Raw genomic sequence first — 14901 nt, forward strand, 5'->3', positions numbered from 1 at the left:
TCAGGGATTCACAATGTCGTCAAAGAACCTAAATCATATAACATGAATCATGCACACAAAAGAAAAATGAATAATGCATTTCATGGTAAAAAAATAAAAAAATAAAAAAATAAAAAGACCTGAAGGAAAATCACTGACACGATTATGGGGTCGCATTCATACAAATCTAAAAATAGCCAGAGAGCATGAATGAAAACAGGGAATCTGTGAGGCATGCCCAGATCTGGGTTTACAGTCTTGTCTAGCTAGCCTAGCATGTTGCTATATGGCGCCATTCAACATTCACCCACGGGAAACTGATTCGTGAATTCAAGTCTGTATCGAATCGTAGTCCTTCAACCCTGAAATGTATTTCTGTGTTTTCTGTGTCCTGTGTGGGTAGACTATGTGAGCGTCTAAATAATAGAAGTATGTGAGCATCATAAAGACGTCATTGCACACGCACATTAAAAGACTCACACACACACACACACACGCACGCACGCACGCACGCACACACACACACACATAATATGTCGTCATTCCATTCCATGCATAACAATAAGCCCGTCCTCTGATTTCTACCTCCACCAGCCTCCCCTGACACACACACACAGACACACACACAATTGGAGGCTAGTGGACGTAGAAATCGGAGGACATACATGCATACACTCACACATGCATGCACACACACATACACACACACACACACACACACACACACACACACACACACACACACACACACACACACACACATCCGGCATTAGGATCTGACGCAAGCCAGTATGTGAGATCAGAGGGGTTTGTGTATGTGTGTGTGTGCCTGCAGGAGTGAGATAAAGAAACAGTGGTCTGGCCATTTGTCAGTGGATGAGTGTGTGTGTGTGCAGTTTTGTGTGTGTGTGTGTGTGTGTGTGTCTGTGTGTGTGTGTGTGTGTGTGTGTGTGTGTGTGTGCGTGCATGCGTAAACACATATGTTATCACAGTTGGGTGGAGAAGGGAGGTGCTTCCCCTGCCCCCCAGACTGACTGGCCCAGGGGGACCTGAGGAAGCCAAAGGCTCTAGTGAACCAAGGAGACGTTCCCCCCTGCTGTTTTTCCTCCCCTCTGTTCCTCTCCTTATTTCCTTTCCTTTACTTCCTTCCTTCCCTCCCTCCTTGTTTACCTCATGCCATCCTTCAATAACACGAGACAGAGACACAAAGGAAGATAATTCAATTGAAATTAACATAACAAGCTATGAGTCTTATTTTACCTACGGGTGATGTGTGTGTGTGTGTGTGTGTGTGTGTGTGTGTGTGTGTGTGTGTGTGTGTGTGTGTGTGTGTGCGTGCGTGTGTGCTATCTCGTCTACGCCTTTGATCTTCTTTTCTATTATCTTCTCTTGCCTGCGGGTCAACTGCGCAGCTGTCAAGACTCTCCAAGTGAAACACGGAGACAGACAGACTTGGTTCCTGTTAAGGGAAGAGTGCATTGAGTCCTCTTCAAGTCTCCCCTGTTACTGAAAACACACAGCTTATATAAGGAGAGAGAGAGAGAGAGAGAGAGAGAGAGAGAGAGAGAGAGAGAGAGAGAGCGTGAGCGATAGGGAGGAAGAAAGATAGAGAGATGCAGAGCCAGGGAGGGAGAGAGATGAGGGGAAAGATGAAGAGAGAGAGACAGAAGAGAGAGAGGATGAAGAACCACAAAGATACAGAAAGAGAGAGAGAAAAGAGAGAGAATGAAGAGCAACAAAGATACAGAAGGAGAGAGAAGAGAGGGAATGAAGAAAAAGGAGTGATAAGCGGTGACAGTGGGAGTGAGCGAGGGGTGTCAGGTAGCGTGAGTCATTCCTACTGTTCCGTGTATAGGCCTCCAATAACTCCATTTCCCATGAGGCTTAGCTCCAGTCGGGCGCCGGACCAGTCAGAGGGAGCTGGGTTGAGCCGTGGGCGGCTCCTCTTTTTAAGTCTGGTTCCTCTCAGGGCTTCTTCCCTCTTTCTCATAACAGTATATCAAAGAACTATTCTTTCTCATCGCAGTTCTTTCACCCAAGGCCACACACGATTCACAGAGATGTGTCTGTCTCATATTTTGGAGGATCCTTTTCCATAACTATACGGCTATTCGCTCTAGCACTCTGAGGATATTTAATCAGATTTTTTGATCTATTCTATCATATTCATGCTGCCACTGTGGCCACAGTAATCTGGAGAAGAGAGATAGATAAGAGCCTTGGCAACAGCGTTCTATACCTCTGTAAGTGCTCGCATGAGAGGACGGGATGTGAAAAGCTGTCGTCGAATAGCTGTAATTATCTACAATCAGTCGTCAGCCAGGGGCCGGCTAAAAGGCTGCTCACTCACACACATAAACACTAGCTGCAACACAGCAGACAGCGGAGGGAGAGGGGGGGAGAGAGAGAAATAGAGAGAGGGAGAGAGGGATAGAGGGAGAGAGGGACAGAGGGAGAGAGGGACAGAGGGAGAGAGAGAGAGAGGGAGAGACAGAGAGAGAGAGGGGGGGGGGAGAAAATGACTCAAATAGAGAAGAAAAGAGGGAGTGAGAGAATAACAGAAGAGAGAATAACAGGACTAGGAGGGGGGAGGATTACTCAGAGAGAGGGAGAGGGGGAGGCAAAGAGAGAGCGTCAAAGGAGAGAAATGGAGGGAGGGAGTAAAAGAGAGAAAGAGAGAGAGAGACAAAGACAGAGAGAGAGAGACAGTGAATGAGAGAGAGACAGCAGCAGAGACAGCTACACTGAAAGATCTCCATTCGAATGACAAATTACACAAATTAGGCCGCTGCATATTTGAATACTGAAGCAGGCCAAAGCAAGATAACGACACTGGCTCATATCTCTTCCAAAAGCTTATATCTCCTCCCCAAAAGTTGATATCTCCGAAGAGAATGTCTTCACACCAGTACTGTATCTCAACAAAGGCTTTAGAAGCCTTTTGCATTTTTAACGTGTGAGGACAGAGCCTTTGTGCCAGGGAGGAGGGGTATGAAAATGTGTGTCTCTTTGATGTATGAGAGGAGAGTTAGATATGTCACACTGACAGCTGAACCATCACATTTACTCTAAAGGGAAGGTTCTACAGAGTCAGCTGTGTTGCACCTGATGCTGAAAACTCTCTCTCTCCCCCCTCTCTCTCTCTCACACACACATGCACACGCACTTGCACTCGCACACACACACACACACATGCACACATGCATGCACGCACACACACACATAATCCCTTTAACTCATTATCTCTGTGATACACCTGCCAGGGGGGCAGTAGCCAGAGAACTGCTGAGAGTGTGTTTGTGTGTTTACGAGAGACAGCTAATGAGCATGTGTAGCTCTGGCAAAAATTTGAAGAGTGTGTGTGTGTGTGTGTGTGTGTGTGTGTGTGTGTGTGTGTGTGTGTGTGTGTGTGTGTGTGTGTGTGTGTGTGTGTGTGTGTGTGTGTGTGTGTGTGTGTGCAGTGCTGCTGACAGTAGTGAAGATGTATGGTGTTGGTTTTGTGCCCGGTCTGAAAGTCAGCGACAGAGGTAATCACCATTATGTATTTCTAAATCACATCGCCCTGTGTGCCATCCTACCCTAACGACACACACACACACACACACACACACACACACACACACACACACTAGATGACTTTAAATATGTTTTTTTCTATCATTTCATTGTTGGCAACTACAACCGAACTTCCCTTCCGAGAAAAATATTTTTTTCTATTCTATTCTATAATAATGATCAAGTTGACAAAGTTGTATAGTTCTTATTGATAGTAATTTATTGTTCAAAGCTTACATATCTTATCATCTATACTATTTCAATATTATTTACATCAATACTATTTCAAATTCTATTACTATAACTCCTTTATAGTCTCATCCGCCTCTTGGATGAAGGAGGGCCGTACTCTGAGCTGCTGCTCTCATCGCAGGCCTTCCTTTTCCCCTGGCCCTGAGGCCTCCCAGACCCCCCTGTCTCCTCACTGCCCTGGGCCTCTCTGTTGATGGTGATCTTACACAACACTGAGAGCATCAGGCGGCCTTCTAAACTGTATTCAGACACTCTCCATCTGCCTTCTACCTCTTGTCCTGAAGAATTCCATACAGGGGAGATGACCCTCACAAACCGCCTGCCCTTGATCTCCTGAGGGAAGCACTCGTTCCTGGGGTCTGCCTCCAGGCGTGCCAGGACCACCGTCTCAGGGTGGGCTGGAGTCATCAGAGTGGAGACGGGAGATCGGGACCTCCCCTGTGCCTCAGCTGCAGCCACCTCTGAGGGCCTCACAGGTGGTGGGACCCACTGAGGGGGTGGCACCATGTTCTCCGCATTGGCAAATGGGGCGTCGGTTGATGGTGTGGTTGTGTCAAGCCGTTGCACTTGGAGCCATCCACTGTGACGTATCCAGTCAAACTGTTCCCGTTCTCCAGTGAGACGGCGGTGAAGAGGAGGAATACACTGAGCTAGGGTCTTGAGGTTGCCAACAGTTAGAGGACACTTCCTCAGGTTAGACACAAGCATCTTTACAAGCCTCTGCTGTCCATGGACACCAGCTGCATTGACAAGACAGGAAAAAGATCAGAACCATCCTCCAACAGCGTGACTAGTTAATGAAGCAAACACTTCAAAAGAATGACAATCTATTCCATTACCAGATTATATTAAAAAAATACCTGCGTTATCCCTGTCAGACTCAGAGTTGAGGCTTACAGTCAAGAAATATCTCTCTCGCTTGGGTAGATTTGCCATTGTTGTACGAGTGAATCTTTTAGCGCAATCTATGTTCGATTTGAAATGATTCTTTGTGCTCCACTTATCAATTTCAGAACATGCATTACCTTGGAAACCATATGACCAAACATTCTATTTGGTAAATGCTATATTATGACATCACAGCCACTAGTTTTGTTTACTTTCAATCCAGTGTCATTGCAGAGATGTCATAATGCTATCCCTGTTTTTCATTTCAAAACATGCATTTCCCTTGGAAACCACCAAACATTGTAAATTCCAATATCACATCATGTATGGAGGTGCAGAGTGGCAGAGTTCTAATATACCTGTATGCTCAATACAAATGTAGAACCAACTCACTGCAACTTTGTCACAAAGGAAGGGGCAAATACTTAAAACAGAAGTGAATGAGTGTCTGCACATTAACATGTTAAAAAAAACAAAATAATTCATAATTTATACTTCAAATGGTTCGTATAAATTATAAAGTGCATCAGTTTCACACAGACAGAGACACGCACGCAAGTACACACACACACACACACAAACACTTCTCCGCAGCCTCTCCCAGGCATTAGGGGTGTGACAGGCGCTGTGAGCCATTGGCCCAGCACCGTTGCTCTGGAGTAAGCTGAGAGGCCGAACAGACTCAGATGAATAGATGGTAATTAATACACATTGCACCCCAGAGACCACAGTACAATCTCGGGGCAAATTACTCCATCAATATAACACAGGCCAGAGAACACCAGAGCGTGTGTGTGTGTGTGTGTGTGTGTGAGTGTGTCTGTGTGGTTGTGTGCTTACATGCGCACGCCCGTGTGTGTGTGCGCGTGTGTGTGCGTGCGTGCGTGTGTAAAAGAGTGTATCCCATAGGCCTGTAATGTCTGTAATAGGCTCTAGGATAAGGGCTATGCGGCGACAGACAGTAGAGGAGGCACTGATCCCAAACAGCTTAGTATTCAGTCCACACACTCCCTCAGAGAAATCCTACAGTCATCAACAGCTTTCATTTTTGAACAACAATAGCTTATTTTGGACCAGTGAGCCTCTCTCTACTTTCTATCTCTATCTCTCTCTCGCTTGCTTGCTTGCTTTCCCCTCCCTCCTTCCCTCCTATGAGTACTTCTCTCTGTCTTCCCCTTCTCTCTCTCCTCATCTCTCTCTTTCTCTATTTTGTCTCTGTCCACCTATCTTTTCTCATAGAAAACAGCTTTCTCATATGATTTTTTTCACAAACTGCTTTGACACAAACCACTTGAATGGAGTCAGAGAGTAAACCACAGGCAAGGCTTCGTGTTTTGCATGCAGAGCGACTATGTAAACAAAAACAAATTTCATTTCGGAACATTTATTTATCGATTCGGAAGATAAATCAACACAGGGCCTCTGAGACGCACTAAGTATGTGAACACAACACAACGCTACAGACTTCAGCCCTCTCTCTGCAGACACTCTCTAGTGTGTGTGTGTGTGTGTGTGTGTGTGTGTGTGTGTGAGTGTGTGTGTGTGTGTGTGTGTGTGTGTGTGTGTGTGTGTGTGTGTGTGAGAGTGTGTGAGTGTGTGTGAGAGAGTGTGTGAGTGTGTGTGTGAGTAAGTGAGAGAGCGAGAGAGAGAGAGAGAGAGTGAATGCTCCTTCATCTCCTATTCTACGAGGCCAGCGTAGGAAGTATCACTGAGTGTTCTCTTTTTCTCACTTCTTATCTGCTCTCTCTATCTTCCCAATCTGAGAAGATTCTGATCAAGACGAATGAGATCAATAGAAGGATATGCAAAGCTTAAGCTTGCACTGGATGGAATACACAGTAGCGTGACGCTAATTTAACTGTAAGAGCACGATGCTCACACACCGAGACTTTCTGGTGTCAGCACAACTCTGGAGGCTGATACACACGCACGCACACGCACACACCACACACACACACACACGCACACGCACACACGATTATAATGTTTCAGCACACCTCTGGGTGTGTCTCCTTCCACGCCACTGGTTGTGAAGTCTAGAACTTTCTGTTCTGTTTTCAGACCTTCTTTATCTCTCTGGACATTACTCCTCTGCGTTCCTCTCCTCTGGTGGGAGAATGATGGACAGATAGCCACACGGAGGAGACATGTGAAGACTCGTCCTCCCGAGGGCAGAGTTCAACTTACCTGCACTCCCCGGCAGGGCACATACGTATGGTAGGGTGGACAGAGAGAGAGAGAGAGAGAGAGAGAGAGAGAGAATGAAAGAGAGTGGTAGTAAGAGAGAGAGTGGGTGATACAGAGAGAGTGGGTGAAGAAGAGAGAGTGATAGAATATGATGCATAAAGACACTGAGTAAGAGAAAAAGAGAAAGAGAGAGAGAGAGAGAGAAAGAAAGAAAGAAAGAAAGGAAGGAAGAGAGTGGGAGTGAGAGAGAGAGAGAGAGAGAGAGAGAGAGAGAGAGAGAGAGAGAGAGGGAGGAGGTGAACAAACAAACATATATGTATGCTACCATGTCTCTCTGGGAACATGGTTGCTGTGGTCTCAGTTGAGGTTTCAGCCTGCAGCAGAAGGGCAGTTGAAAGAAACCAAAAAAAAAAAAAAAAGAGAGAAAAAGTTACAGTCCACTCAATGTTCCTCTGAGCCCTCTAACTCACTTTAAACCTTGACAGTATGTTTCTTAATCAATCCATCTGAATGGCAAAGCAGGGAGACATGGGAGACAGACAGCCAGATGGCAGGGACTCTGCCAAGCCTGGAGTGGCATCACTCAGTGTGTGGATGCTGTGATCAGATGGGTCAAAGCCATCAGGAAGGAAGGAAGGAAGGAAACAGCACTTAGTCTGGCCCTGGGAACTACGAGTGAATACTGTTCAATTTGATTTCAACAAGAAGACCAAGGCATAGACACACTCCACTGTTTTTATTCACTCTCTCAATTTCTCTATTGACTGTACATCCCTGTTTTTATCACTTTCCGTGGCATAGTCATTCCGGAACTTTCCCCCCCCTGAGTGTTCGGGATGTGGAATAGTCGGTGTGGGAATGGCTTTACTGCGTTGTAGATCCTCAAGTGTTCCGGGAAAATGTTCTGGCAGCACATCAGGAGAGATATCCGGAAAGGGATGATTCATCCTTCACTTTTGTTAAGAGCTTTACCTGCTCGTCATCATCCATGACTGCCTCTCCTCCGTTTTTTTTATTTATCCCCTCCCTCCCTCATTCTATCTCCTTCTCTTCATCCGCCCATAACCCAATTCCACTTTCAGTTAACTCTACTTGCGTCCTGATTATAAACAAAGTTTTGCACAATGTGCACCTCTGGTAAGGTTCCTGAGTGGATTTTGGGGGAGGGTTGAGGTTTGAAACACAGTACAATCTGTATTCAATGTATTTACTCAGCATTGCGTCTTTGAAGTGTTTGAATTTGTTGTGTTCAGAAGGGAATAAAGGAACAATAATAAAGTTGAAAAATAGACTGTCTATCCACTCTGTATCATACCTTTCATCCTTCCCTTGGAGGCTTTTGGCTTTTGTTCTGCCTTCTATATCTACACCCAAAGGTTTGCACAGGTGAAAAAAAATATTAAACCTAGCCTTCAATAGTTATTGTGATCTCATGTTGCAAATTGTTACAGCGATCATCACCATAACGATTTATCATCATTACAGATTAACATCATTAGTGGCCAGTCACTGGTCAACAATGGAGTTGATCAAGTCATGTCTAGTTACTATGTGATGTCATCATCATACTCTCAAACCACCAGCCGGGCCGTAGAGTTAATGTGATTTCACGCTTCAAAATGTCCCCCAATATTGGCCATGAGCTGGTGAACAAGTCACTCTACCCTGTGAACAAGTTCCTCATTCCCTCATTAAGAAAGGGCAGGAGGGGGGCAGAAGCTCCACTACCATCCCTGCTCGGTCCCTCGTGTGAGAATTTGGGGCACAGGAGTCCGCAGGCAGCTTTAGCCCGCTTTACCAGGGCAGTGGGTGTCCACAGGGGGCTCCCGTAGACCTTGAAACAGTCCCCAAGACTTTGGCCCAAACTTGGCAGAGTTTAACTTCTCAATGACAAGAGGACAAGGGACAGTGACTCAGATCTCTCTGGTTTTTATATATCGTTTTGTACATCGTGTAGATGAGGCGTATAATGATCAGACGGCTTCGAGGGTTCAGTTGGGTTTAGGCATCAGCCTCAATAACACTCATTCCAAATGATTTCTTAAGAAACAATAATTAAAAAACATGAATTCAGACAGATGACGCATCGCGATCACCCTTGCTAGTTATGAGGTCATATTATGGGGATTAATAAACAATGACAAGGCAGCTGGGTGAAAATGTGCATCTGGTCAATTCACTCTGCAGACTCATTCATTATGAGCATCCAACAATGTTAAACGTCAACATCACGTAGTGTATGTACTGTATGTATATGAGAAGATGACATATCCTACAGCATACGGTGGACATAAATAACTCCTGGTGGTGAGCATCACTCAAGCAGAATCCGTCAAGTCAGTCAAGAAGGATCTGTAAAAAAACAACAACTCATATTTCAAATCGACAGCGTTTTTCCAACACAATACACAACACAATATATAGGTGTGGCTCGGGTCAATATGACCGTAGTAGAAAATCAGTCATTCTGTGTGGCTCTTGGTGCTATTTGAGACCCAGCTCCTGTCTTCTTATCCCATGGGCGAGGTCTGTGTGAGGGTGGTTACTGATGGGCATAGCCTACTGTTAGCATAGCGTGCTACAACAGGAAGGGCGACGTCCCAACAAAAGCATGACTCATCAATCCACACAAGCTAATTCAGTTTCCTGGCACTACCCCCCCATCCCCCCCCGTCCCCCCCCCTGCTCCCTGCCTCGCACACCCTCTTCCACCATTTTGCCTTTTCCATTTCTTTAGAGTTACGTAAAGAGAAAATTGAGTAAATATCCACCAGATACCTGTTATAGAGAAATAACATGGCTGCCTTATCCACATAATAAGAGAGTCACATCTTATCTGTTAGGTGACATATCCATCTGCAACACTCTGCATGTGTCGACCACCTGAACCACCCCCCAGCCATGACAGAGCGTCAACCTCTTACTTGGTGGAGCAGCGCCCTCTGTTGGTCATCTTTATACATTACAACCATATTACTACGGACTACTAAGACAGAAACAATAGAGGCAGCAGTTGTCTGCCACACAGTTTGGTTAAAAACACGTGTTGAAGTGGGCATATTGATCTAAAACATCAAGGTGGAATTTGAAGTGGTTATGGTGGACTATAACTCCAGTCATAGAATCAGGTGTGATAGCGTCGCACTGAAACAAAAGCCTGCACACAACACTGCACGTCTATTCAAAACCACGATTGGCTACTCCTGATTTAGCACCCCACCCCCCCCCCCCCCCATCTCTCTCTCTCTGTCTCTCTCTGTCTCTCTCTCCCTCCATCTCTGTCTCTCCCTCCCTCTGTCTCTCCCTCCCTCCCTCCCTCCTTCCGTCTCCCTCTCTCTCCCCGGAGTTGGCAGCTGTATGGCACATGCCTCTGCCTGGTCATCCCCTTCTGATTGACATTCAATGCTTTTTGTTTTTTCTCTTCTCCTGCACCTGTGCTTGTCTGTCAGGCCACACAGAGGGTGAGTCTGCCACCTCCACTGCTACAGGACAAAAGTCAGCTTGGTGACAAAAGTCCCCAGCGACTATTGGGGGACCCCTCATGTCGAACCAGGTAAGACCCTCTATGTCTGAGGTCAAGGGTGAGATAGGGTTGGGGGGGGGGGGGGGGGGGGGGATCAGCTAGGATCACAGGTGTAACATCAAGACTCTCAAATTGAGAAACCGTGTCTCTATTTTGAGGATATGTTATAAGATTAGTTGAAGGTTCGATCAGAAGTATCATGTCTGCAGCCATGGCTTCAGTGGATTAAGATGTAATTGTTAAGGTTGGTGGACTGTGTGTGTGTGTGCCTGTGTGTGTGTGTGTGTGTGTGTGTGTGTGTGTGTGTGTGTGTCAGAGGGGTTGTTAGTCCGTCCTGTATTGCTTTGTCATCGTTGTTGCTCCATTCAGGTATTTCGACAGAGGATCTATCAAAAGACAGTGGAGCAAAGAATAGGCTTTTGTTTACTGTATGTTGTATTGTAATGTCAGGAAAAATGTGATTGTAGATCTGCAGATGTATGCAGTACATTTACACGTGTATTGACTGTGGGCAAAAATAGTATGTTTAAAAATATCAACTAATCCATTGGTTTGACCATGCTCTGTGTTATTTTTAACCACGACATAGGAGTCCCATGGAAATAACATGAGCTTAATGTTTACAACCAAATTAGCAGTTGCTTAATGATTTTTCCAAATAATTTCAGTCTCCTTTTCTCCCCTCTTCTCCTTTATTTCTCACTCCTCCCCTCCTCATCCTCACCTCAACTCTCTCTCCATCTCCATCTCCATCTCTCTCTCAGGGTAGGGATGGAGGAGAGCTTTGAGACGTTTGAGGAGGAACTCGGACCACCCAGACAACTCCCTCAGAAGCCCGGCAGACAGGTCCGCAGACCAGGTAGGGAACACACACCTGAACACGTATGTACAAACTCAAACCAGGTCGGGAACACACACCTGAACACATACACTCACTGAACACTTTATTAGGAACACATGTACACCTTCTCAAGGTGGAGGTGGTGTAATGGTGTGGGGAATGTTTTCTTGGCACACTTTTGGCCCGTTAATACCAATCAATCATTGCTTCAATGCCACAGCCTATTTGAGTATTGTTGCTGACCATGTGCAACCCTTCATGGCCACAAGACATGCCCATCTTCTAATGGCTACTTCCAACATAATAATGCACCATGTCACAAAGCAAAAGTCATCTCAAACTGGTTTCATGAACATGACAATGAGTTCAGTGTTCTTCAGTGGCCTTCCCAGTCACCGGATCTGAATCCAATAGAACACCTTTGGGATGTGGTAGAACGGGAGATTCACAGTCTGCCTCCCACCAGATCTAGTGAGCCCATCTCTCCTACACACACATTCACTTGAAAGTGCACCTGAAAAATCTGCAGGAATTGCGTGATGCAATCATGTCATCATGGACCAGAATCTCAAAGGAATGTTTCCAACATTTTGTGGAATCAATGCGGCGAAGAATTGAGGCTGTTTTCAGAGCAAAGGGAGGACCTACCCAGTATTAGTTTTGTGTTCCTAATAAAGTGTTCGGTGAGTGTATGTTCCAAACACAGACCAGGTAGGAAAAACACACACACCAGAACACATACTGTACACTCCAAACACAGACCAGGTATGACACAACTGAACAGGTGAAGTCCAAACTCAAACCAAGTAAGGGGCACACTCCTGAACAGTGTACCGTTTTAACTTGGACCAGATGCAGTCCACGCTATTAGCAGGTATCCACTCAATTCAGTAACCACTCAACTACAGTTCCAAATGAGCTTTTAACAATAGCCTTACTGAACAGAACATAGCCCATGAGGTCATGCACTGTTTTAATCCCATGGCAAACAATCAGTCAAACACAGAACTAGATATAACCCATATTCTGAGTACAGCTGAACCTGGAAACATGATAGAGCAGCAGCAGCAGCAACAGCTAGAGAAATAGGTGTTGCTTATGAGATGACTCCAAAAAGTTCTCTGAAAGCTTTTCGTTGAAGAACAAAGGAGTTAGGGGGAGGTTAAAGGACTAGTAAGCAAGGCTGAGCAATGGCTATGTACAAGATGTCCGATTCAGGTCTTATTGGGTTATCTTTATCAAGAAAGTCCTGACACAAAGTCGTCAGACACACTCTCTCCAAGGTAGGGTCCCTATTTCAGGACGCCAAGAACACTGAGTGTCTAATAATAATAGTGGCAGAGGCGAGTAATGGTAGCAGCATACCTCTACATAGTCACCAAGCCTTTGAAATCTGATCTCAGTCGCAGCACTACAGTGGTGTGAATTCACCTCCCATAGACCTACAGACTGAGATTCAGCTAGCTCACTGCTATCCCACTTAAATCAATGGGGGTGGGGGGGGGGTAAGACGATCAACTTCATTTTCCCAATCTTCCTCTGGGGCCCACAGTCTTTACACCTACCCCTCCCCGACCCCCCCAACCTCCCTTCTTCTAAAGCCTCCCCCTCCCCGTCTCCTCTCTCTCACGCTACTTTACTCACTCCCATTCTACACACCATCAACAGAGTATACCAATCCCTGCGCCTCACAAACCCCCTGATGATCAATTTCACAGGTATTTGAAGTAAGTTTAGGATAATTTCTCCCTGGATAACTATGATGTTTTTCTCTCCAGAAATGTATGCTACAAGGAGGATGAAGGAGGTGAGTTGGAAACCAGGATATCCCGTAGTGATTATCAGGCTTTATACACTTGGTTCCCCTTGTTATATTTCCTCACCATCCTTTGCTGATAAAGACTCTCACTGAGCTCCTCCCCACATGTGAAATGAGAACTCTGAAGTGGCACATGCTCTGCGGTCCTGACACCCTTCTCTTCCACAGGAACCTCCTCCACCGACTATTCAGCAGCAAGTCCCCAAGACTCTTAGTAGAGAACCCAGTCTGCCTCCCACCAGATCTAGTGAGCCCATCTCTCCTACATATACACACACACACACACACACACACACACACACACACACACACACACACACACGTGCTTGACTAGGGTCTGTAGGCCTACCTGTAAAGCTGCTGTGTCTCTGTTCCTCAGTGTCTCTACGTAAAGCCATATCCATACAGAACCTCAGCCAGATAGATACTCCTTGGGAGAGTGTCACTCTCAACCGCTGTCTGCTGGCAGCCATCACCGTCTTGGTGCTCACCTCTGGCTTCCAGAGGATACACGGTAAGTAAACAAGTGTAGCAACAAAAGAGAGAACAGTTGGAGCGGATCTGGAACCAGCAACTTTGTACTTAAAGCACCTAGGGAGATAATAGGCTTGGCCTCATGCCCTGTCACTTCAAAGCCACTGATTTCAAACCCCACTATTCCGTTGCAACGGTTCCTACACAAGCTTAGTCTATTGCTCTAAACAAAACATCTTTTTTCAATCAATCACTGTTTGGACTGTGGTATTTCTGCACACACCCACCCAGAGACAACACACCTGCACCGCACTGCACAGACCTGTGGGTGAAAGTAGCTCTCTGAGGTCACAACGCCTAAATGACCGTGAGTTTTTTCTGTTGACCAACAGAAATAGTGCGAGGTCGGAGGGGAGTGGAGGAAGAGGAGGAGGAGGAGGTTGGACTGACTGGAAGACGTTCAGCCCTGAGGCACAAAACACCTCCACCAGAGGTATGGAAAGACACAGAGAACCAAGCATAGGAGTAGGACTGGAGTGTTTGGAATGTGTTATGGACACATGACAAAACAACATATGGTTAGTTAATATCTAAGGAAGCAGAGTACTTACCTGAAACTGTCATGGATAATCGGTGTTGGTATTTTCAGGTTTTGGGTGACACAACTTATTCTGCACCCTCATGTGCACTTATGACCATTTCCTGTTCCCTGTCCCTCAGCCTGAGGCATCTCTGTGGGAGGTGCTGTTCTCGTGGATGCCTGACTTTGATGAGGATGACAAGCGTGGCAAATCTAAGAGGGGGGCTCGAGAGAAACACTCCAGCGGTCTCAGAAACAAGCGGCAACCTGGGAGAAGACTCACAAAGGACAGAGAGGGGACAATTAAGGACAGAAGATCTAGGAAAGAGAAGGATGAAGAGACCAGGGCAAAGAAGAAAGAGAAGGAAAAACTAGCTAAACTGAGAGAGGAAGAGGAGGATGAAGAGGAGGAGGAAGAGGAGGAAGAGGAGGAGGAGGAAGAAGTGATACCCAAGAAAAAGGTGAAAAGGGAGAAAAAAGAGAAGAAATCAAAAGCCCGCAAATCTTAATTCTCTGTCTAAGAAGCAAACAGCAAACAGTAGAACAATTTGATATGTCTACAGTAGAATAACTAGATAGGCCTACAAACAAATGGATAGTATATTTCTCTAAGAGGAATTGTAAATTGAAGCTGAGTTAGTCAACATCATTGTTTTCTCTTTGCAACAACTGCATGTTCAAACAAAGGAATTATGCAAGACTGCTTTCATCAACTGTTTAGAATCTTCCGCTGGGGCTCTGACTGATGCCGGGTATCCATCTCTGCTGGGGAATAGATATACTATGTGAAGCTGTTATTTGCT

At 45.7% G+C, this 14901-nt stretch overlaps 1 protein-coding gene across 1 annotated transcript; it reads left to right on the forward strand.

Annotated features, from left to right (window-relative positions):
- Positions 1–10371: 10371 nt before the first annotated feature.
- Positions 10372–14624, forward strand: LOC310819125 (uncharacterized protein). The gene is made up of 7 exons (XM_083690362.1): positions 10372–10414; positions 11149–11243; positions 13004–13032; positions 13213–13291; positions 13424–13558; positions 13911–14011; positions 14239–14624. The coding sequence occupies exons 2-7, from the start codon at positions 11156–11158 to the stop codon at positions 14605–14607; spliced, it is 801 nt and encodes a 266-aa protein (XP_083546488.1). The 5' UTR covers positions 10372–10414; positions 11149–11155; the 3' UTR covers positions 14608–14624.
- The last annotated feature ends 277 nt before the right edge of the window (positions 14625–14901 follow it).

This window comes from Argentina silus (assembly GCF_951799395.1).
Source record: "Argentina silus genome assembly, chromosome: 18".
Lineage (NCBI taxonomy): Eukaryota > Metazoa > Chordata > Actinopteri > Argentiniformes > Argentinidae > Argentina > Argentina silus.